The following is a 23,531-nucleotide window of genomic DNA, read 5'->3' as shown; positions in this document are numbered from 1 at the left end:
ATTTTTTATAAGTTATTTATACGTTTTAAGTAGGTGGAGGAAAGTGAGATATTTACATTTTCTTATATTTACAGAGCTAACAGTCGTATTTAGCATTACGAAAATTAGTTACACTGCAAAAACTCAAAATCTTTCCAAGAATATTTATTTTTTGTCAAAATGTCTAATTTCTAGTCAAAACTAAACTCTTTTCACTTAAAATAATAATCATCACCTAAAAATGAACTTATTTTAGGTAATTTTCACTTGAAATAAGTAGAAAAATCTGCCAGTGAAAGCAAGTTTTTTGTGCTTGTAATAAGAAAGAAAAATTTGCTCCACTATCAGATTTTTCTACTTATTTCAAATGAAAATCTGCTTGAAAGAAGTAAAAAGTGTCTAAAAACAAGCTACTTTTTAATGTGATGAGTCTTATTTTAGGTATAAAGAGACTTGTTTTGACTATAAATTACATTTTTGAATAGAAATAAGACAAATATTCTTGGTAAGATTTTGAGTTTTTGCAGTGCAACGTGGGCGTTTGTGAACGTAACTTAATTGACGTTACCTCGGAGATCTGTGCCAGATGTTGCACTGTGTGTGTGTCTGTGTGTGTGTCGTTAAGTATGACGTCATGTTTGTGTGTTTCAGTTGACTCAGGCTCAGACCGGGAAGTTCAACGTCCACGTTCACGTTGAGTACGAGTGGCGTCTCCAGAACGAGGACCTGGACGAGAGCGAGGACGAGATGGAGGACAAGGTCAGCAGCTGTGGAGTTAAAACGACACGTACAGATGTTCAGTGTACAGATGTGTAACGGCCCCCCACCCCTCCTCCTCAGTGGTGGACAGTAATGGAGTAAATTTACTTGAGTACTGTAGAAGGTTACTTTACTTGAGTATTAGATTTCTTTGGTACTTATTACTCTTACTTGAATACATTTCCAAGACAAATATTTTTACTTTTACTCAAGTTAATTTCTAGGAAGTCTGAAAAGTACTCGTTACTTTCAGGTCTGCTCTTTTTTTTCTTTTTCTTTTTTCCTACTAAAATACTACTGGACACAAGCTGTGTTTGTCAGAGAAGGAAACCCTAACCCCTAAAAGCAGCACATCAATGCAGCTGCTTTCAAAGAGTTAATTCTCAGAAACAAGAGTTAAAAGCTCCTTAAATTCATTTAGAAAAAAATATAATTTAATTAATTGATGTGAAAAATAAGAAATATACTCTTACTTTTACTTAAAGTAAATTTAAAAGCAAGTACTTTTTTACTCTTACTCAAGTAACATGTCGACTGAGCTACTTTTACTTGTAATGGAGTAAATTTTCTCCTGCAGCCGATCCCGAACCGCCGTGAGGAGCGTCCGGTGAGCTGCTTCGTCCCGGGCAGCGGCCCCATGCAGCCCAACCTGGCGGCGTTGGCGCGCGACGCCGCCTGTCTGGTGCGGGACAAGCACCGACCGCCGGCGCCCAGCACCGTCATCAGCAACGAGACCTACGGCGCCGTGCTGGACTTGAACCTGCCGCCGCCGGGGCCCACGCCGCCGCTGCCGCCCAGAGTGCCGCACAGAGGTCAGAGGGCAGGGAGGAAGTGATGTCATCGTCATCACAGCTGGAATTACATAAGAAATGACATCATTTGATTTGATCTTTATTTGTCTCAAACAAGCACATCAAAAGACAAACAATCTATGTAACAAGAAACAAAACAACAATGATACTGTGCAAGTTTGAGAAGGGGCTGAAGGAAGCAAAGCTCATCAAGTTCAGCCCCCCCTTACATTGTGATTCATGTCATACATCTGTAGTTCCATACAATTCAGAAGATTAAAAACATATTGCTTTAATATGAAATAAGACCATGATTATAAATAAAAAGAGTAAAATTAGCTGTCAAGTTCTTTATAACTGTCCAAGAGTGTGTGTTTGTACTTACTTTTAAATTGTTTTAAGTTATTGCACATTTTTATATCCTCATCTAGTCTATTCCACATTTTAACACCACAAAAATAGATGCTAAAACTTTTCAGGGTAGAATGGATGGTAGATTGTTTAAAGTTACAGTTCCCTCTTAAATCATATATATGCTTTCTCTGACCATAAACATTTTTTGGATGTTTATTGGTAGCAACCTATTCCAGGCTTTAAACAAAATCTGACCTGTTTTGAATTTGACCAGGTCCTCAAATCTTAAAATACCCGATTTTAAAAACAACGGATTTGTATGAGCAAGGTACCCAGCATGATGAACCATCCTTATGACTCTTTTTTAAGCCGCGGCGCTGAGACGTGTGTGTGTTTTCTCTGCAGGAGCCGGACACGGTAAACCCGTTGCCATGGAAACCGTGGGACGACAGCGCTCGTCCTCCGACCCCCCGAACCCTCAGGCGCCGGAGAGGAACTCCTCCATGTACGGTGAGTGACATCATCACTTTGAGTCGTGGTCCTGACCTTCCTCCTCTTTCCTTACCTCCTCACCTCCTCCTTTCCCTCTTCTTCCTCCTCCTCCTCCTTCCTTACATCCTCTCCCCTCCTCCTCCTCTTACTCCTCTTCCTCCCTCCTCCTCCCCTTCCCTTCTTCCTCTTTTTCCTCCTCCTTCCTTACCTCCTCACCTCCTCCTCTCCCTCTTCTTCCTCCTCCTCCCCTTTCTCTTCCACCTCCTTCTCTTCCCCCTTCTCTTCCTCCTCTTCTTCCTCCTCTCTTCCTCCTCCTCCCCTTCTTCCTCCTTTTCCTCCTCTTCCTCCTTTTCCTCCTCCTCCTCCTCCTCTCCTCCACATCCTCTTCTCCCTCCTCCTCCTACTTCTTCTACTTCTTCTTCCTCCCCCTCCTCCTCCTCTGTTGCTCACCCTGAGGTTTCTCAGATTTTTCCCTGTTAAAAGGGTTTTCCATGGAGTTTTTCCTCAGTCGACGTGAGGGTCTAATGGTACAGACACACCAACTCCGGCAACGGGCGTCAAGTCAACAGATCCCATTCATTGTCTATGTAGAGCAGGAGCTCCGGCCGCGCGGTGCATGATGGACACAGCACGTCGAGTTGACGGCCCCGTCGCCGTATCTATGTGAATTTGCATAAAGTTCGATAGATTGAACTTTATGCAAATGAGGTCCGTCCAACGCAATGCGGCCAGCTCAGAAACTTCGTTCAAACTATCAAACTAGGCAGAGTTGATCAAACATGAATCAAGATTCTGTTACTGCACTAGGCTACACATTTCTCGCCTCAAATGTTGTCAGAAACATACTTTAGTGTGTTGTTTAACTGTAAAATGAGATCGTTTGTGACCCGGCGGCCATGTTGGAAACGGCAGAGCGAAACTCAAGCTCCGCAGTACGTCACACAGTTGGTGTGTCTGTACCATAAGGGCAGAGGATGTTGTTATGATGCCATGTGAAGCCCTTTGAGACAAACTGTTTGTAAAAATGGGCTTTACAAATAAAATTGCCTTTCCTCTTCCTCCTCCTCCTCCTCCTCCTCTCCCAGTCCTCCCAGCAGCTCCTCCTCCTCCCGTTTCCAAGAGGCCCGGTACGATGGACACTAAGACCCTGTCGGCCAAGAACACCCCCCTCCCTCCTCTTCCTCCTGCAGCAGGACCAGGCCACTCCTCCTCCTCCTCTGCCCCCCCACCTCCTCCCCTCCCCCCAGCCCCCTCCATCCCTCCTCCCCCCCACCACAAGGCTCCAACTCTCCCTCCTCCTGTTCCTGCTCATCAGACCAGCAGACACCAGCCGCCTCCTCCCGGACCCAAGTCTCCAAAATCACCCACCGGGTACGTAGCAAATGGCGCTTTTCCACTGGCACGGCGCGGCACGGCACGGCACGGCACGGCACGCTTTTTTTTGGTTTTCCACTAGCCCTAGTACCTCCTCGACCCTGGTTCCAACCAAGCGAGCCGAAGTGATACTATAACGTGATGTCAGCCGACTGCCTTCCACTGATTGGTCAGAGCGTCGTCACTGGAAGAGTCGCGAGCGCTACGTCCAACATGAGAATCAAACCCTTGACTTGACTTGACCCGGAAATTTCAAAAACAGAGCGGCAACAGCACCAGTTGATCTGTATCGAGACTGTTGTTATTCCTTCACCTGAGTCAAATAATGCTGTGTGTAAAACCACATTGTGGTCCGTAATCGAGGTGCAGACAAGTGAGTTTGGAGCTGAGGAGGAACTAGAACTACTCAGCTGTAGTGGAAAAGCACCAAGCCGAGCCGAGCCGTTCCGTGAACGTGTAGTGGAAAAGCGCAAATAGTGCACTGGTCTGTACTGGTCACTGATTTATTATTTTTTTATAATAAATTATTATAATATACTTTTTTTTTTTTTTACTGATTTCAGATCAGTGAAACGTCCTCCACAGCGACCTCCTCTCAGGACGCCATCTGTGGACAAACGAGGTACACACACGCACATGCACACACACACACAGGTTAATAACAGGTCACGTGTCATTGTTCATGTTTCTCTCTGCAGGTTCTCAGGCTAAATCTCCTCATAGTCCGGCTCCTCCGACACCTAAACCCAGATCCACCTTCTCTGTAAGTCCTCACACACACACACACACACACACACACACACACACACACACACACACACACACACACACACACACACACACACACACACACACACACACAACAGAGGTCAGAGGTCAACACTGAGCTGTGTGTGTGTGTGTGTGTGTGTGTGTGTGTGTGTGTGTGTGTGTGTGTGTGTGTGCGCGTGTGTGTGTGTGTGTGTGTGTGTGTGTGTGTGTGTGTGTAGAAGCACCGGCCTCAGAGAGTGAAGGCCATCTACAACTGTTCGGCTGATAATCCAGACGAGCTGACGTTCACCGAGGGCGAGGTGATCGTGGTGGACGGGGAGGAAGACCACGAGTGGTTGGTGAGTGACACGATGAAGGATTTATTGATTGATTGATTGATTTTTTTATTTTTTTTTATTTTTTTTATTTCCACACCAAACCCTCTGAGACCCACGGGAGTTTTTATACATATATATACAATATTACAGCTTCACACTGCAAAAACTCCAAATCTTTCCAAGAATATTTGTCTTATTTCTTGTCAAAATGTCTCATTTCTAGTCAAAACTAAACTCTTTTCACTTAAAATAAGAATCATCACCTAAAAATGAACTTATTTTAGGTAATTTTCATTTGTTTCAAACAAATTTTCACTTGAAATAAGTAGAAAAATCTGCCAGTGAAAGTTTTTTGTGCTTGTAATAAGAAAGAAAAACTTAATCCACTATCAGATTTTTCTACTTATTTCAAGTGAAAATCTGCTTGAAAGGAGTTAAAAGTGTCTAAAAACAAGCTACTTTTTAAATTTGATGAGTCTTATTTTAGGTTTAATGAGACTTGTTTTAACTAGAAATAAGACAAATATTCTTGGTAAGATTTTGAGTTTTTGCAGTGCATTCCTTCTGTCTGTTTACGATCGATCGTCATGCGCCATCTTTGTCAGTCACACCTGTGTGATGTCACAGCCAATCAGAGCGTCTGATACTGGAGGCGTGGCCTGTGTTGGCTGCTGTGAAACCGACGCTATACAGAGGCAGCAATGTTTTAACTGTGAACTTACAGTGATGTGAGAGACAGAGGATCAGATCAGTTACAGGAGAGGAAGCAGAGAGCGAGAAGAGGAAAAACATCGATCCAGAGAACGAACAAAAAAGCTGCTGATCAGATAAAGAGAGAAACTTCTATTCACCTTTAGAACAACGCAAACAGATAAATGCAATTTTCTGAAGTGGAAAAAAAGCTTTTATACTGAAAATACAGAAAAAACAAGGTTCTGTTTTTTTGGTTTTTTTGGGCATTTATGGAACATAACCCTCTAATACAGGGGTTCTCAACTAGTCTCACTCTGGGACCCACATTTTCCCATGGTCATTAAGTCGCGACCCACTTTTATAGAATTCAAACCAAGATTTTTTTTTTAAGCCTTTAAAAACTCATTTTGCTTTTTATTGAGCAAAGTGCATTTCAGAGCACATGAATGAAACTGAGGAGGACCATGACAACTGCATGTACGGAAGTGAATAAAAAAATATCAAACTGCACAAAATGGAGACCAACAAAACGATATATTTGACTTCTAATGCATCTCTGCATTCAGAGCATATTCACAAAAGAATAAATATCAAATTGCACAAAAGAAAGACCCACAAAACAAAACAAGATTCACTGCATTCAGGCCACATTAATAAGAAACTGATATCTTTGCATTCAGAGCAAATAATAAGAAACTGAGGAGGACCATTACAACTGCATGTGTTCACGTGACGTGTGCCTTTCAATATAAGTTATTTTTCAAAATAAAATACATGTCCAACATCAGATGTGCATTAAATATTATTTACTTTTTTGACCAGCTGTCCGCGACCCATTCAGAACGGGTCCGCGACCCACTTTTGAACCACCAGTTGAGAACCACTGGTCTAATATACTGTACAGAAGTCTTTATTGATTAATATGAGTTGCTCTTAATATATTAGGAAGGACTCTAAGATATAAAAGACAAATAAGTGTGATAGATTGGTCTGTTTTTTTTGTCATCTTCTGTCATCTTCCTCTCTAAATAAAAAACTGTTTCCCGTCTCAGGTCGGCCACATTGAAGAGGATCCGACCAGACGAGGAGTGTTTCCTATCACCTTCGTTCACTTCATTGTAGAGTGAACTCGGTTTGTGTGAGCGGAGCGACGCTTCACGCCTCAGACTGGCAGGACACAAGCAGGACGAAGACTCAGAGTCATCTTCATCATCATCATCATCATCATCATCATCCTCACTGATGATGAGGAAGAAGCTCGAGTCTCGAACAATAAATTGAAACGAGCTAAAACAACAGACTGAAGCTGCTTCTTCTTCCTCTCCTTCCTCAGATTTAAAACACCAGAGCTGAGCTCATGTTGTTTCCAAACTCATCAAACTTTATCGTTAAAATCTTCGTCTTCGTTATTTCAAAGTTTACAAACATCTTAAATCTGTTGTTGGGCTGAACCTTTGTGTTTAATATGATGCAGCAGAAATAAGAAATAGAAAATAAAAAGTGAAGAGCTGCAACGACACGACACAACACACGATATAAAACATAGACACTGTATGAGCACACTGCTGCTGGCATCGAACCTGTGACGTCACGGCCCAGAAATCCTCTAAGATCTGTGTTTTCTGTTTGTTTTTCTCTGTGTCTCGATCACAAATGTCGGTTTTTGGCAGGAAAATCATTGATATTATTATTATTTTGTTTGTTTTATAACTTGTTGGCTGCAGGGAAACTCGCTGTATTATCTGGAGGGTAAAATACAAACGTCCACTTTGATTTTACTGTATTAGCATGTTCTCAGAAGCACTGTGTCATTAAAACCATGAGATTATTCCTTTAAAACAATGCTTCTATGTATTTGTGTTTTGCTCTTACCATAAAATCTTTATGTTCCATGTCTACTCCACTCCCCCCCCCACCATTAATAATGGTTTCACATGGTTTGTTTTTGTTTAAAACAAACACAATGACCCTGATATAATGTCTTTACAAAAATTTGTCAGTTTTTTCAGTATATTTGGTGCCACTCGGTTTTTTATAAACGCTGAAACACAGTTTTAGATTTTGAGATTTCCCTACTTTTCTCCAATAATACACATTAAAAAATATACATAAGTAATCATCATAAATTTTGATTTGAATAAACTGTCCTTTACAAAATAAATAAAAGACGCATATACAGCTGTACATTCTATCTATTGGTGCTGTGGAAGTTTCCAGCAACATATTTTTTTATATTCAAATAACAAACAAAAAAACAATAGTAGAGCCCATATTAAACATATTTTATGACTAGATGTTCAAATCATATAAATTAAAATCATTATCACTCTTTTTTTAACTCCATCATAAATTGTATACCCGCGTTTCTACAGTTAAAATACAATAATCATCTTTTACATTTCTAATATTCACTAAGGTTGATCGCATTTTTCCGGAAGTAGGAACCTTTGTGTCGGAGATGAGCGGTCTGTGTGTCACACGGACAGATTTGCCGCACGGACCGGAAAGAGCCAAACTTCTTGGAGAGGCGCGTTGGTTTTGCAGCAGAAACAGTGATGAATTAAATTAAAAACGAGTTTATTTTTTTTTATATCATTATTATTGTGAGTGAACGTGTGGAGTTTGTAGTTTGTAGTAAAGATGGCGGCCAAACGTAAACCCGACGCTGCGGTTCCCGCGGAGGAAAGCGACCAACTGCTGATCAGACCGCTGTGAGTTACAGAGACAAGGAGGTTTTATCTCCATATGTTTCCGCTGCTTCAACAACAAACACCTTTATTCAGAGAAAAACAAAGATATGTGAACAAAAACAAAAAGAAAAACAGTGTTTATCTTTATCTTTTAAGACTTTCCGTCAGTTAACTTCATTTCGACGTAGACCAAACAGATCTTCATATCATGTGTTTGGGACAAAGCTGTCATTGTCCGACATACACACACGTTTGACCAATAATTATAATATTCTCAATGGATCAATCCATTTGAAATTAATAGTTTTATAATCAAAGATATGGAACAAATGTTTGCTATGTTTTAAAATGTGTGATTTTATTAAAATAGTTTGGTTTTAAAGTGAGTTTGGGCTTATGGTAGTTAATCCTACGGTGGCCCTGAAGGCTCGTTGAACACACGCAAAGACATAAACAAAGTAAACGCACTTTAAATTCAGAAAACAGCTCCATCAGTTCGACCCATGCACATGTGCGACAAAAACACACACCACAACACAACAGAAGTGTTTCTGGGGACACAGTAAAGTGACGGACCAGGCTACAGGCTAAGCTAACAGTGTAATTACATTATAATAATAAACCAAATAAAGTCACTTTGTCTTCAAACACCACGAGCAGGAAACTGTTTTCATAACTTATTATTGAACAAAAACACCCCAGTCTGGGTCCGTCACTCTTTTATGTCCCCCAGAAACACTTCCGTTGTGTTGTGATCATGTTAAATCACTGTTATCTTAAAAGACTTAAATATAAAAACTTGATCTTGATGCTGATTGGACACAGAAGTGATGATGTCACTGTTTGTTTGTTTCCAGGGGAGCAGGTCAGGAGGTCGGACGCTCCTGCATCATCCTGGAGTTCAAGGGGCGAAAGATCATGGTAACACTGTTGCTGCTGGTTTAATGTTGCTCTCCACGTCATCTGTGCACGTTAAAGTCAGTGTGTTAATGTGTGTTAACGTGTGTGTTAATGTATGTTAATGTGTGTGTGTGTGTGTGTGTGTGTGTGTGTTCAGCTGGACTGTGGGATCCATCCCGGCCTCGAGGGGATGGACGCTCTGCCGTACATCGATCTGATCGACCCGGCCGAGATCGACCTGCTGCTCATTAGCCAGTGAGTTCTCATTCACACAAAAACATTCAACATTTCATCATTCACATATAATAGACCAGAAACAGTGACAAAATGATCAAGTGATAAAGTTCTCCATAGCTCAAGGCTCCACCAATAAACACACAGATTCCTTAAAGACAAATGACAAGAATAAAATCTGTTTAAAATAGGGATACAAAGAGTTTAAAACCCGGATGCTTAGCTACAATAAAATTATTAAAATAAGTAAATACGGTATGTTCTATGCACATTATCTAGTTACAGCTTGTTCAGCTCTATGATGGCAGCACGAACAAAACTGTTTCTATAAGGAAACTGTAGTGAGACACAAGACACATAAAATACAGACAAATGCAATTTATCCAACTAGTGAAATTTGTGACAGTTCCAGAGATACACCTTGACAAAGACACATGGTCACAGATCTAACAACGGTAAACAGGGGGGAGGGAAATTTATTCAATATAAAATTCCTCACCAGCCTTTTTACTTTTACTGTTTATAAATATAGATTTAAACTACCAAAAAAGCAAAAACAGGTGTAGACAAATGCTAGTTGAAGGTAAAACCTCAGGCGACTCCTCCACTGTCTCACCTGTCTGCTGTGACGTCGTCCGTCCCTCAGCTTCCACCTGGACCACTGCGGCGCTCTGCCCTGGTTCCTGCAGAAAACCAGCTTCAAGGGACGAACCTTCATGACGCACGCCACCAAGGCCATCTACCGCTGGCTGCTGTCGGACTACGTCAAAGTCAGGTAGGAGGGGGAAGGAGAAAAAGTCTTTAAATGTGTGGAATTTTTAATCGCTGTTTTGGTAAAGTCTTGAAAAAGTTTAGCTCACTAGAATTCTTAAAGGGATACTTCACCCAAAATCGATCGATTCAAGAACTTTCAGAGTCATCAAAACGCTTTAGGAGTTCCAGTGGGGGTCCGACTGGCAACGGGTTTTCATATAATGGCAGCGGATAGAGTTCACTTTTGAATCGTCCAAAACACACACTATGAAACATCCAGATACCTCCATACTGCTCGTCTGTACTGACCCAAGTGTCCTGAAGCCGCCACACGAGAAAAAGTTGTTGGAAAAACTGTTTTTAGCCTTGTTGTAGCAGTAGCTCCTAGTGGCTGCGTGAGATTTGCTGTGAGATGTTCTTCCGTGTTTACATCAAACATCCAATGGTTTACAACGACCAATGAGATGAATGAACCTCAGGTTACTACTGTACTGTTTAACCAGCACTGTCATCCTCAGTTCTGCTCACTCTGATGAAGACGCACACTGGCGTCGAAACGTTAGTTGTTGTGCACCTTTTATTAAATATATCTGCATTTTATCGAGTGCTCCAGTCTTTTTTAATTTGGGTTCAGTCCCTGCGAAGTGACCCACTTGACTCCCACGCCTCAATAATCTGTCCTGGTCTCCGAGCACCGATTTACTGAAGTTGTTTGGCTGAAGCGCAAGAGCATCCCTCCCTTTGAGCAGTATGCAGGTATCTGGATGTTTCATAGTGTGTGTTTTGGACGATTCAAAAGTGAACTCTATCCGCCGCCATTATATGAAAACCCGTAGCCAGCCGGACCCCCCCTGGAACTCCTAAAGCGTTTTGATGCTTGATGACTTTGATATGATGAAAGTTCTCCAAACCCTTCCTTGGCATAATGGTGAATAGAAAATTGGTGAATTATCAATTTTGGGTGAAGTAGCCCTTTAAATCTGCATGAATTAACAAAAACATTTTCAAATACATAATGAATAAAATGTGTGTGTGTGACAGCAACATCTCGGCAGACGACATGCTCTACACGGAGACCGACCTGGAGGACAGCATGGAGAAGATCGAGACCATCAACTTCCACGAGGTGAAGGAAGTGGCCGGCATCAAGTTCTGGTGTTACCACGCCGGACACGTGCTGGGCGCCGCCATGTTCATGATCGAGATCGCCGGCGTCAAGGTAACGGACGCTCACCGCCGCCGGTCGGGTCACATGACACTCAGCTGCAGAGCAAAGCTGTTCAGCCCACTGTTGGTGGTTGTTTTGGGTTTTTTTTAAACCTTTTTTTTGCAAATAAATCGATGTACAAACCAATAATCAAATAATAAACTTAAAATACAAAACATAAGATGTAAGAGCATGAAATAAAATGAACAAACATCAAATAAACAAGACAAAGAAAAGAAAGTATGTACACGTAAAGTAAATAAATTAGAAAAATTAAACATTTCAATCAATAATTGATGTGAGTAGATCAATAAACTGAGTCTGACAAACAGGAAGTCAGAAGTGAGGCTTCTAGAACATGCAGCATCCCTTCAAAATAAAAGCATGGAAATACAAATCTTTAAAAAAAATAAAAAAAACTTTTTATCACCGTGTTGTCCTGCATTTTATCGTCATATTGTCTAAATGAAAGCGCATATTGATAAGTAATTTCATCAACTCACAAAATATATTTCCCAGAATGCACCTCTTCACCTGAACTGTGTTATATATATATATATCAATTATGAACGTATGAATCACAGTGATTCACTGTCTCTGCTGTGACGGAGAACAGCTGTTATTATGATGTATTTATCTAATGTTGGAGCAGAAACAGTGAAGATTAATACGCAGCTGTTTTTTATTATTGATTGGGATTTCCAATCACTCACTTTTTAATCTCAGGCTTCAGGCTCCAGAGTCAATTTCTCTTCATTCGATGAGCAAAATAAAATGTTTAAAGACGTTGCCTCGGGCTAATTTTAACATTTTGTTGAATAATCCAATTAATAATAAACAAATGTATACTTTTAGATCATTTTGTACATTTGTATCTGTTGTGTTAATCCTATATGTGTGTGTGTGTGTAGTTGTTGTACACAGGAGACTTCTCCCGTCAGGAGGACAGACACTTGATGGCAGCGGAGATCCCCAGCGTCAAACCAGACATCCTCATCACCGTGAGTGGAGCCGTTCAAACCGTTCAAACTTTATTTAAACACCGTGCCCAGACACTTAACATTCAACCTGTGTGTGTGTGTTTGTTCTGTGTGTGTGTTTGTTGTGTGTGTGTGTGTGTGTGTTTGTTCTGTGTGTGTGTGTGTGTCAGGAGTCGACCTACGGGACTCACATCCACGAGAAGCGGGAGGAGCGAGAGGCTCGGTTCTGCAACACGGTCCACGACATCGTCAACAGAGAAGGTCGATGTCTGATCCCCGTGTTCGCTCTGGGCCGAGCGCAGGAGCTGCTGCTCATCCTCGGTGAGACCACGGCAACAACAACGCCATGACGACACACGACGACCTCAGAGTGACGCTTTCCCTTCAGCTGAGGGAAACATAAATTCAGGCTTCAAGTTTTATTTACGAGATTAAGCTAAAGGACGCGTTTCTGTCTATCGATCACACAGCAAACATTTTAATTCACCATACAAACTTGTTAAAGAGGAACTATGCAGAGTTGTTTTAGAGGTAAATTCATGCAAAATCACTGATGCGCGTTGCCTTCAGGGGCAGTTTTTCATCAAGCAGTCTCTGCATTTCCCTCTAAAACAACTCTGTGTGGTAACGTTGTGTTATTATCTCATAGCGTGGTGAATGTGCAGGTCACAACTTGTCCACCAGAGCGTTGTGGAGTTGTTGGATTGTGTATTTGATGAGTTTGATGAGGGAAACCAAGAAATCCCATGAGCCTCCATAGCGTAGCTCTGAGCAGCTCACGGCTCTGCTCCACCGTTCTAAAAATAGCTTGCACCGACAATTAAAGGTAACGAACCTACTGCTATGACTACAGGGATTATGGCAATGGGCCAATTTGCCAAAATTTTGAACTATCCCTTTAACATCTGTATTTAGCTGATTGTGTTTCTCAGTTTTTTATGTATTTGTATATGTTCATCTTTTGCTTTACTTATTTATTTGTGTGTGTGTGTGTGTACCAGACGAGTACTGGCAGAACCACCCGGAGCTCCACGACATCCCGATCTTCTACGCTTCGTCTCTGGCCAGGAAGTGCATGGCCGTGTACCAGACCTACATCAACGCCATGAACGACAAGATCCGCAAGGCCATCAACGTCAACAACCCGTTCGTCTTCAAGCACATCAGCAACCTCAAGGTCTGTTTAGTTTTTGTTTTTACTTTTCTGTCCTGTTTTTGGTCAGTGTAATGTCAGTGTATACATTGTGTATGCTTAGGGTTGCAAAGGGGCGGAAAATTTCCTGTTTTTTATTCCAAATTGGAAACTTTCCATGGGAATTATGGGAATTTATAGGAATTATTGGGAATTTATGGGAATTAACTGGAAATTTGGGGTAATTCAAACAGACTGTATCATATCCAAACATAAATGTAAATATTTTGTTTCGTCATAAGCAGACATCCATGCAAAATAACAATACAATTAAAAAAACATGACATTTCAACAGATTTATTTGTGAGTAAAACTTCATCAAGTTTTAATTCTTGTATGAACAATCAGCTATTTTACTGAACAACAAAAACATGAATGTTGAGTAAAATATTGCTAAATTACTTATTAAGGGCCAACCTTCAGTTTTGTAAATTTCAGATTTATTCCCGTTTATTCCCATATATTCCTGTTAATTCCCATGGAAAGTACCCAATTCCCGATATTTTGCAACCCTATGTATGTTATTGCCTGTTTTCTGACGTGTGCTTGTGTGTCTGTGTGTCTGTGTGTGTCTGTGTGTGTGTGTGTGTGTGTGTGTGTGTGTGTGCGTGTGCGCGTGTGTGTGTCAGAGCATGGACCACTTCGACGACATCGGGCCCAGCGTGGTGATGGCGTCGCCCGGCATGATGCAGAGCGGTTTGTCCCGGGAGCTGTTTGAGAGCTGGTGCACGGACAAGAGGAACGGCGTTATCATCGCCGGCTACTGCGTGGAGGGGACGCTCGCCAAGGTGGGAATCGAACCTGCGACGCCTCGGGTCCCTTTTTTTTTTTACTATCACGGGTCGTAAAATCCACAACAGGAAGTGAGACGTTTCCTCCACAGGTTTTATAAATTTCAGATCTGTGTTCACTGTTGGAGAAAAGTTAAGAACAATGAGGTCTAATAATCAATAATAATATTTAATTTATTAATAATATTTCCATAAATCCATCTTTATGAGTCTGATCCACTTGGTTCTAAGTTGAATAAATCAGTTTTATTCAGACGGAGAGAATAGAGGAAACTTTTCCATTGTGAGTCAAGGAAGTAGCCAGCACCAGAAATCGAAACATTAGACACTTATTGATCTGATCAACTTGCCATAAAATCAATAATTCATATAGTTTACAAACATTTAACCAGTCGTCGATTACCCACTCATTCCCATTTATCTCTGACATTTTCTTTTTGTTTTTAAACTTTTTATTTGAAGAAAAATAGGTTGTACTCATGTCATTAAGTCTCATCATCCAAGTACATAATGAAAGAAAAACAGGAAGAAAAAAGATGGACAGAAAGAGAAAAGAGTGGGAAAAAAAAGCAAAGAAAGACAGTGAAGAAAAGGATGAAGACAGTCACTCCATCGTTTATGTCTCTACTTCTCTTTCTAAGTTTCTCCTCCCCCCTCCTCTTCTTCCTCCTTCTCCTTCCTCCTCTTCCTCCTCTCCCTTCCCCCCTTCCTACTCTTCCTTCTCTTCTTCCTCCTCCTCCTGTGATCATTAATCAATAATAAACTCTCAGTCACATTAAAGTGAATAAAAGCTGCTCCGGTGTTTGTGTTTGTGCTGCAGCTCTTCCTCAGTCAGAAGCTGCAGGTTTTTAATGTGTTTTGTTGCGTTCAAGTGCTGCTGGGATTTAATGAACTTTTAATGAAGCAGAAACTTTTCACACAGGTTATTTAATGTACTGTGTGTAATATGTGTGTATGTATAATGTGTAATGTATGTAATGTCTAATGTGTGTGTGTGTGTGTGTACATTGTGTGTGTGTGTTGCAGCACATCATGACGGAGCCTGATGAGATCGCCACCATGTCGGGCCAGAAGCTTCCTCTCAAGATGTCGGTCGACTACATCTCCTTCTCCGCTCACACTGACTACCAGCAGACCAGCGAGTTCATCCGGGCGCTCAAACCGCCGCACGTGGTAAAAACATCACACACACACACACACAAAACAGGTTTTCCTCACTGAGCTATAAATCTCCACTTCAGCAGCACTTACAGACACCAAACCTTCCAGTTTGATCCCTTTCTATATTCTGAAGGTTTTTACAGAGGGGATTGTTGATATATCAATCACAGCCTGATTTATACAACGTTTTATTCCTAAAAACATGGAGAAATTAGATTTTTTTCTAGGGCTGGTGACAGTATTTTCTCATTAACAGAGTGATAAAAAGAGATATCCAAAATCCCCTCTGTAAAAACTTTTGACTCTGATATGCCAACAAAATAAAACAAGAATTTTGAAAGGGGCTTTATCCATTGTTAAGATTTCTGTTCTGGAAATGTCTGCAAATTAGCGCATATTTCATTAGATATTACCTCATTTACATATTTAAACATAAAACTTGACAAAACTTGTAATACAAAAAGTATTTGTCTTAATCTAAGTGATAAACTTGGGAAGTTTCATGGTGATATCTGTTTGTTAGTTTAATTTTTTCCCCTATTCACCTGCAGTGTCTCCCCTTAAATTGCCTTGCCTTAATGCAGTTTGTGTGTGTGTGTGTTTGTGTTTCTGTGTGTGTCCGTGTGTGTCTGTGTGTGTGTGCGTGTGCAGATCCTGGTGCACGGCGAGCAGAACGAGATGGCCCGGCTGAAGGCGGCTCTGATCCGCGAGTATGAAGACAACGACGAGGTTCACATCGAAGTCCACAACCCGCGAAACACTGAAGCCGTGACGCTGAACTTCAGAGGAGAGAAACTGGCCAAGGTGTGTGTGTCCGTGTGTCTGTGTTGTTGTTGTTGTTGTTGTATTGGTGTGGGCCGTGTTGTTAACTCCCAGCATGCTTTGCTCCGCTCCGCTCTGCTGTGCTGCAGGTGATGGGCGTGCTGGCGGATGAGAAGTGCTCTCAGGGTCAGAGAGTCTCTGGGATCCTGGTGAAGAGGAACTTCAGTTACCACATCCTGACGCCGTCCGACCTCTCCAGTCAGTCTGCGTGTGTGTGTCCGTGTGTGTGTGTGTGTGTGTGTGTGTGTGTGTGTGTGTGCGTGTGTGTGTGTGTGTGTGTGTGTGTGTGTGTGCGTGTGTGTGTGTGTGTGTGTGTGTGTGTGTGTGTATTGTCAAACACTTATTATAATTGATGAATGTTTAATGTTATTGATCCGTCATCAAATGTTTCAAGCTGCTTCGGTCACAGACACTAAAGCTCAACATCTGGACTGATTGGTTGGTTGATTTGAAAGAAAGAAAGAAAGAAAGAGGGAAGGAAATAAAGAAAACTAGAGGAAGAGGAGGAAAGAAAGACATGATAGATTGAAAGAAAACACAAGAAAGGAAGACTAAAAAAGAAATAATCAGAAGGAAAGGGAGAAAGAAAAGAAACAAAAAGGGCAAAGAAAAAAATATATAGTAGGAAGAAAAAAGACAGACAGAAAGAGAGAAGAAATACTGAGAAATACTAAATAAAGAAAGAAAGATGGAAGGAAATTAAGAAAAAGAGAGAAAGAGGAGGAAAGAAAGACAATGAAAGATTGAAAGAAAATGCAAGAAAGAAATAATCAGAAGGAAAGAAACAGAAAAAAGAACGAGGGGAGACAAGGAAAGAGAGAAAGAAAAGAAACAGGAAAGAAAGACAATGAAGGTAGAAAGAAAGGAAGATTAAGAAAGAAATAATCAAAAGGAAAGAAACAAAGAAAAAAGAGAAAGAAACAAAAAAGGCAAAGACAGAAAAAGATAGTAGGAAGAAAAAAGACGGACAAAAAGAGAGAAGAAATAGAAGGAAAGAAAAAACTATACAGAAGCAAAGGAAGAAGAGAGAGAAAAAAAAGTAAAGAAGGAAAAAGACAGAGTGAAGAAAGTAGAGACATAAATGATGGAGTGACTAACAGACTCCTCCTCCTCCTCAGACTACACCGACCTCGCCATGGGAAATGTGAAGCAGACTCAGGCGATCCCGTTCACTGGACCGATCTCTCTGCTCGTCTCGCAGCTCCGCAGCCTCGCAGGTGAGTTGGCTCCGCCCCCTTCACCCTCTAACTCCTCCTCCTCTTCATCCTCCTCCTCATCCTCCTCCTCCTGCCCCTCGTTCTGCTTCTCAGCGTACGTCAATAGCGCCGCCATCTTGGTCCGGGGTTTCTGACCATAGACATAATATCCGTCTGACCAGCAGTCAGACCCGGTCGGACCAACAAATGTCAGTGTATTTATGCATGTGGGTGTGTGTCTGAGTATGTAAGTGTATGTTTAACTCATTGAGTGCCGCGCTCCTTTCCAAAGTTTTAGTCAAGTGTACCGGCAATTTAGACCATTTTTGACTTTTTATGTAGAGCCACAGCGTATTCTATATTATTGCCACCAACACATACTGTGGCTCAATTGAAAGGTTTACCTTAATGCTTCAAGTGGCCACAAACCGTTTGTTTCTACGTGCCTCTGTTCCTGAGAAAAGTCAAGCTAAACATGGCTGGGTTTCACCAAAATCCCTCCTTTTTTTCTAGAAAAGGAGATACAGCGTCTTTTATGAAAGGTGCGCTGTTTGTGTCTGTCGCTCTTCTGACACTCGCATTTCTGGATCAAAGGGCTCGTATAAGATAAATATATACAACAGTTGTTGTTCTATTCACAAATCCACCAGCGGGGGCGGGGGGGGCGCCACTAAACAACAATAACACAGACGCACCGTGCCGTGTCACAGCTTCTCCCCGCGGAGCGTGAGGGTCAGTCGGCCACCGCGGCTCGGGAAGACCGGTCCCGCCGGTGGTCGCGGTCCTTCTGTGGTACGGGTCGGTGATGCCGGTCTGCTTAGACCATCAGATTTTACCGCGGTAGGACTTTGGGGAGGACACGGTGTTGCTCCAGATGAAGACCGGGCGGACTGTCGGCTGAGAGCTTCCTGTTTCTGCTCCGAGCAGCTCGAGCAGCTGGAGCAGCAGCGCAGGTGAGAGCAGAGCAGCTGCTGCATCCACATGCAGAACTCGTTTGCAGAAGCCGAGTTATGATAAAAACTTCCAGATCATGAGCTGTCATGTGACTTTGATCGTCATCTATTTCAGTTCTCCTCGTCGTAGAGTCCCCAAATTTACATATAATGTGTATTAAAGTGTCTATTTTCATAATTTAAAAAAAAAGCAAAAAACGAAAAATCTCGTTTTTGGCACTCAACGCATGGGAACAAAAAACGAGAAATTACGTGGTTGGCACTCAATGAGTTAATACATAAAAAAAAAGATTTGTTGTTGTTGTATCATAAATATATGTCTGACATTTATAATAAACCAAACGGCTTGAAAATCGGTTGAATATTCGGTGAGTTATGGCGATTTTAATGGTTGATAGACCTCTGCCTCTGTTGACTGGTGCAGGAAGTAGACACGGCTTCCCCCTCACCAAGATGGCCGCCGCGTTGACGCATTCCACTCAATAGAGCTGCCTGGGAACGCAGCATCTAGTCAGTATATATATCTATGCTGCAGTAGAAGCTGTAACTTCCTGTTTCCTCCGTGTGTGTGTGTGTGTGTGTGTGTGTGTGTGTGTGTGTGTGTGTGTGTGTGTGTGTGTGTGTGTGTGTGTGTGTGTGTGTGTGTGTGTGTGTGTGTGTGTGTGTGTGTGTGTGTGTGTGTGTGTGTGTGTGTGTGTGTGTCAGGCGATGTGGAGCAGGTCGAGGGGACGGAGAAAATCACGGTGAAGATCTTTAAGAGCATCACGCTGGTTCACGAGGCCGGGATGGTCGTACTGGAGGTCGGGCACTCGAACGCAACACAACACTTTTTACACTCATCATCATCCACCACATGTTGCCTGAAGTGGCTAAAACTCACCTGTTTGTCAAAACTTTATTAACTCTGAGCACACGAACACGTCTGTTTTCATTTAAACCAGTTTATAAACATTAAATATACAGTTTATGACATGATTATGTAGCTGCAGTCAGGTTTTATTAATGCTCTGTAGTTGTTCTATATGTTTATTTCAAACTATTTTGTATATTTTATAATTTTATTTATGTTTTTAGACACAGATCTCACTCAGACCTGGTTACAGCTACATTATTAACCAGTTATTACATGTTAATACATTAATTATACAGATATATACAATAATTATGACCATCTTTTATTTTTATCACACTTTTTCAAACACTACAAAAATCTCAACGCAAATGAAACAAAGAGAAAAATGTAAAAACAACAGACAATTGAAGTAAAAAACTCTATAAACTAATTGATGCAGCAATAAAATGTATAAATCAATAAATAACTGAAATGAAATTATTAATAATGAAAATGTTCTCGTCTCAGTGGGTCGCCAACCCGCTCAACGACATGTACGCTGACGCCGTCACCACGGTGATCCTGGAGGTCCAGTCCAACCCCACCGCCCAGAAATGTCAGTGAACGCATCACGAGGGAATTTATTTTAATTTCACTGATGAAACAGAAACTTCATACTGACGTTTGGTTTGTTTTCTTTCTTTCAGTCCACGAGGGCAGGAAGGAAACGTTCGACATGGAGCTGTTCGTCGAGCGACTGGAGCTGATGCTGCAGTGAGTCTGACACCTGTAGCTACACCTCGAAAATGGTTTTAATGGTTAAAATATCTGACAAAACTGTAGAATATGACACTTTTTAAGTTAAAATTAAACCTAATTGATCCAAATATTAAGAGAATAAAACTTTTAAATGAAGGTAAAGATGAAATATTTTCTGTTTTCACCTGGTAAAATGTTTTTTTTCTGTTCCAGCGACATGTTCGGGGACGACTGCGTGAATTTCAAAGACAGTAAAAGCCTGAGTGTGACGGTGGACGGAGTCACGGCGTTCGTCGACCCAGAGACCAGAGTGAGTCCAGCGTCTGACATCTATTCTATACACACACATTAAAGGGTTAGTTCAATATTTTGGCAAATTCGCCTACAGTATAGGGGTTGTCACGATACCAGAATTTCAGTAGTCGATACCAATACCTGTGAATTTCCACGATTCTCGATACTAATTCGATACCACGATTTAAAAAAACAAAAACAAAACAGAACCCATGTACTTTTAAATTCACTACTTTATTGAAAACTGTTTCAACATCTTTTTGCACAGAATTTAATAGGGCTGCCCCCAAATAGTCGACCAAGCACTGGTCGACCAAAAAATCATTAGCCAACCAAAATTTCATTGGTCGATTGGTCGCAGGAAAAAAAACAAAACATTTGGAGCCGTGTCTGGTTAAAATTAAAGCAGAAGTAAGCGATCCGGTCGTTTTGTCTAACTTCCTCTCAGCCGATGGAGTTAGCAGTCCCCGCCCTCGTCCCTACGTCACCACATTCAGGCGCATCCCTTGGCTGCACACACAGAGAGGACCGCCCCTTTATGCCGTGCTCTCTCCTCATTGGATAAAGGTTGTAGGATACAAGAAAAGTTTTCTCCTGGGCTCAGAGCAGAGCAGAGTGACTGACAGACCCGTGTTTCAGACCAAACACTCTATAGAAGTGATTGCTGTCGGAAGATATAACTATTTAAGACTTATATTAACACAAATATTCCGCTTACTTCTGCTTTAAGTCAAAATCAATATAACTGAACTATATATGAAAGGCTATAGGGCTTTTAATTTGAAGGACCAGATACAGGAAGTCGTGACATGATTAGTCGACTAATAACCTGATAGGAGAATTTGCCAAAAATGTTGAACTATCCCTTTAACGTCTGGTTCATCCCAATGGTATATATCAATACTCAATAATCAGCTGATACAACATGATGACTGAAATTAGGAAACTGAAATTAGGGTTCTTTTTTAGGAATAAATCATGTTTTTCGTTGCAAGTCAGAAAACACTTGATCAACTCAACTTTTTTACCCTTGTTGGACTACGGAGACCTGCTTTTTATGAACGCACCTGATCAGTTTTTAAAGAAACTGGATACTGTATATCACTGTGCTTTGCGTTTTATTACTGGTTGCAGCTATCGTGTACATCACTGTTCCTTATATGCCGTCGCACATTGTCCATCTTTGTATGTCCGACGTCCGTAGACTCTCTCATTGGCTGACTTTTATTTATAAATCTGTTCTTGGACTTTTGCCTACATATTTGTGTGTACACATGTGTAGAAACCTCAGCCGATATGGCCTGCGTTCTCAGGACATTATACAGATGCAGGTCCCGAGAGTGAAAACGGAACTGGGCAAAAAGGCTTTTAAATTTTCAGCCCCGTCGACCTGGAATGACGTGCAGAAGGACCTGAAACTGACACATCTTGTAACTCTGGGTGAATTCAGGTCAATTATAATAGACAGAGAATTGAGCTCAATCGGACTGTGTGATTGCGTTGTTTAATCATGTTTTCCTGAAATGTGTGATTGTATTTTATTTGAGTCTTGTGTGATGTGCAACTGAGCCGTTTGTGCTGCCGTCTTGGCCAGGTCACTCTTGGAAAAGAGGTTTTAAATCTCAATGAGTTTTTTTTACCTGGTTAAATAAAGGATATTGATTGATTGACCTCTGACCTCTGACCCTCAGGCCGTGACCTGCGCGGACGACGACTCTCTGAGGGAGATGGTGGAAGTCGCCGTCCACCGTCTCTACGACGCCCTGAGCCCCGCCTTCACGCCACGCCCCCTCTGTGATGTCATCAGCAGCAGCAGCAGCAGCGCGTTGGCGGCGTCGGTGATGTAGCGGTGGACGATGAACTGACGTTTCTCTGTCACACTCTCTTAAGTCCTCGTAGTATCGATCGATCGCCAATAATCGGTCGATAACGGACCGATGCAGATGTTCGTTCGTTTGTTCATTTCTTTGACTCGAGGACTTTTGAGTTTTTCCAGCTTCTTCGTTGGAAACTTGGTTCCAAAGGAATCGGCTTCAGGAGGACGGACCACCAATACCTTTATTGATTAACTGTTTTTGTACGTGATTTGTCTATAGAACAAAAGTTTGAGTTCTTCAAAAGGAAAATAAACATTTGTCCAGAGAGAGAGAGAGAGGTTCACTGAGTTTTTGTCTTCGAAGATAAAAAGTGAGTTAGATTTAATGTGAGTGAAACTGATCCTGGTTCATAACAGTGACGTCATCGAATTTATCAATTATCTCGTTTTCTATGAAACTAAATTACGGTTAAAATCATCAAAAATTTTCATATTATTAAATAAAAGCAGCAAAATGTCACATTATAGAAACTGGAGGCAGAAAATTTGTTTTTTGTCTTTATTAATTTAGATTTTCTACAAAAATTAATCTGAAATATTTTAATTATTGTTAAATAATTTAGAGTATTTTCTTTTTTACACTAACTTTAATATTTTTGGGCTCCAGGTTTGATGTTTTTACGATGCAACTCGATCTCATCTTGGTCTAAATATTGATATTTTTAGATGAAAGTATAAAAATAAAATCACCAGAGATTAAAATAGTCAATAAATTACATTTAAGCCGAATATTTAAAAATGTTTCTGACAAACGATCCATAAATGAGAACCATGAGATGTTGAAGAAAGCTCAGGAAGAAACCTGTATGTGTAATGTGAGTTGGTAAAATATCAGAATATCAGAATAAAAACTCTTAATCGATCAGTTTATTTCCGATCAGCACTTTAAATCAGACAGTAGAACGTTTTATTTTGAAAGGGCAGACTGAGCGGACGCCTCAGTCTGACGGACGACACAGTGACGTTAACAACATGACACACAACCGACCTTTAATTGGATCAATACAGACGATCGTCAGCATCATGTAACACACAGACACACACATCACAGTGTACAGGACTCAACACACACACACAGATACAGTACACACAGATACACACAATATTAAAAATACTGACAAGTGCATTTGAATACCACAGGAGAAGAGAAGGCACGTTGAGCTCTGACATGTCGTCAAAATAAACATTTAAAATGATAATATGGCTTCAATCAATCAACGAAAAAACAAAAAAAACACAAAACTTGACCACAAAAAACAAAAGTCTGACAAAATAAAAACATGTGATGAGAATAAATTCTGGTACCAAACAGCTCGAGTGACACAAACCAAACAGCTGAAAACACTCAGTAAAATAAAAGC

At 41.2% G+C, this 23,531-nt stretch overlaps 2 protein-coding genes across 2 annotated transcripts in view; both read left to right on the top strand.

The window, feature by feature from the left end:
- The window catches only part of asap2b (ArfGAP with SH3 domain, ankyrin repeat and PH domain 2b), a 33,434-nt gene extending 26,107 nt beyond the window's left edge, over window positions 1–7,327 (top strand). Inside the window, exons 21-28 of the mRNA XM_084000278.1 lie at window positions 631–738; window positions 1,316–1,550; window positions 2,289–2,393; window positions 3,461–3,746; window positions 4,313–4,371; window positions 4,448–4,512; window positions 4,739–4,858; window positions 6,583–7,327. Coding sequence (XP_083856404.1) covers window positions 631–738; window positions 1,316–1,550; window positions 2,289–2,393; window positions 3,461–3,746; window positions 4,313–4,371; window positions 4,448–4,512; window positions 4,739–4,858; window positions 6,583–6,657 — 1,053 coding nt within the window. The 3' untranslated portion in view covers window positions 6,658–7,327. The remainder of the gene's footprint in view (window positions 1–630; window positions 739–1,315; window positions 1,551–2,288; window positions 2,394–3,460; window positions 3,747–4,312; window positions 4,372–4,447; window positions 4,513–4,738; window positions 4,859–6,582) is intronic.
- A 705-nt stretch (window positions 7,328–8,032) lies between these two features.
- LOC311007437 (cleavage and polyadenylation specificity factor subunit 3-like) lies at window positions 8,033–22,437 on the top strand. Its single transcript, XM_084000622.1, has 18 exons — window positions 8,033–8,241; window positions 9,078–9,141; window positions 9,278–9,375; window positions 10,001–10,129; window positions 11,149–11,326; window positions 12,226–12,315; window positions 12,465–12,615; window positions 13,296–13,471; window positions 14,116–14,274; window positions 15,304–15,450; window positions 16,090–16,242; window positions 16,350–16,458; window positions 17,379–17,477; window positions 19,115–19,209; window positions 19,770–19,857; window positions 19,949–20,015; window positions 20,214–20,310; window positions 21,986–22,437. Exons 1-18 carry the CDS (start codon window positions 8,171–8,173, stop codon window positions 22,139–22,141), a joined length of 2,127 nt encoding a protein of 708 aa, XP_083856748.1. The 5' UTR covers window positions 8,033–8,170; the 3' UTR covers window positions 22,142–22,437.
- The last annotated feature ends 1,094 nt before the right edge of the window (window positions 22,438–23,531 follow it).

The sequence above is a fragment of the Trachurus trachurus genome (assembly GCF_905171665.1).
Source record: "Trachurus trachurus genome assembly, chromosome: 24".
NCBI classification, from domain to species: domain Eukaryota; kingdom Metazoa; phylum Chordata; class Actinopteri; order Carangiformes; family Carangidae; genus Trachurus; species Trachurus trachurus.
This window is presented reverse-complemented; position numbering and strand designations above follow the sequence as displayed.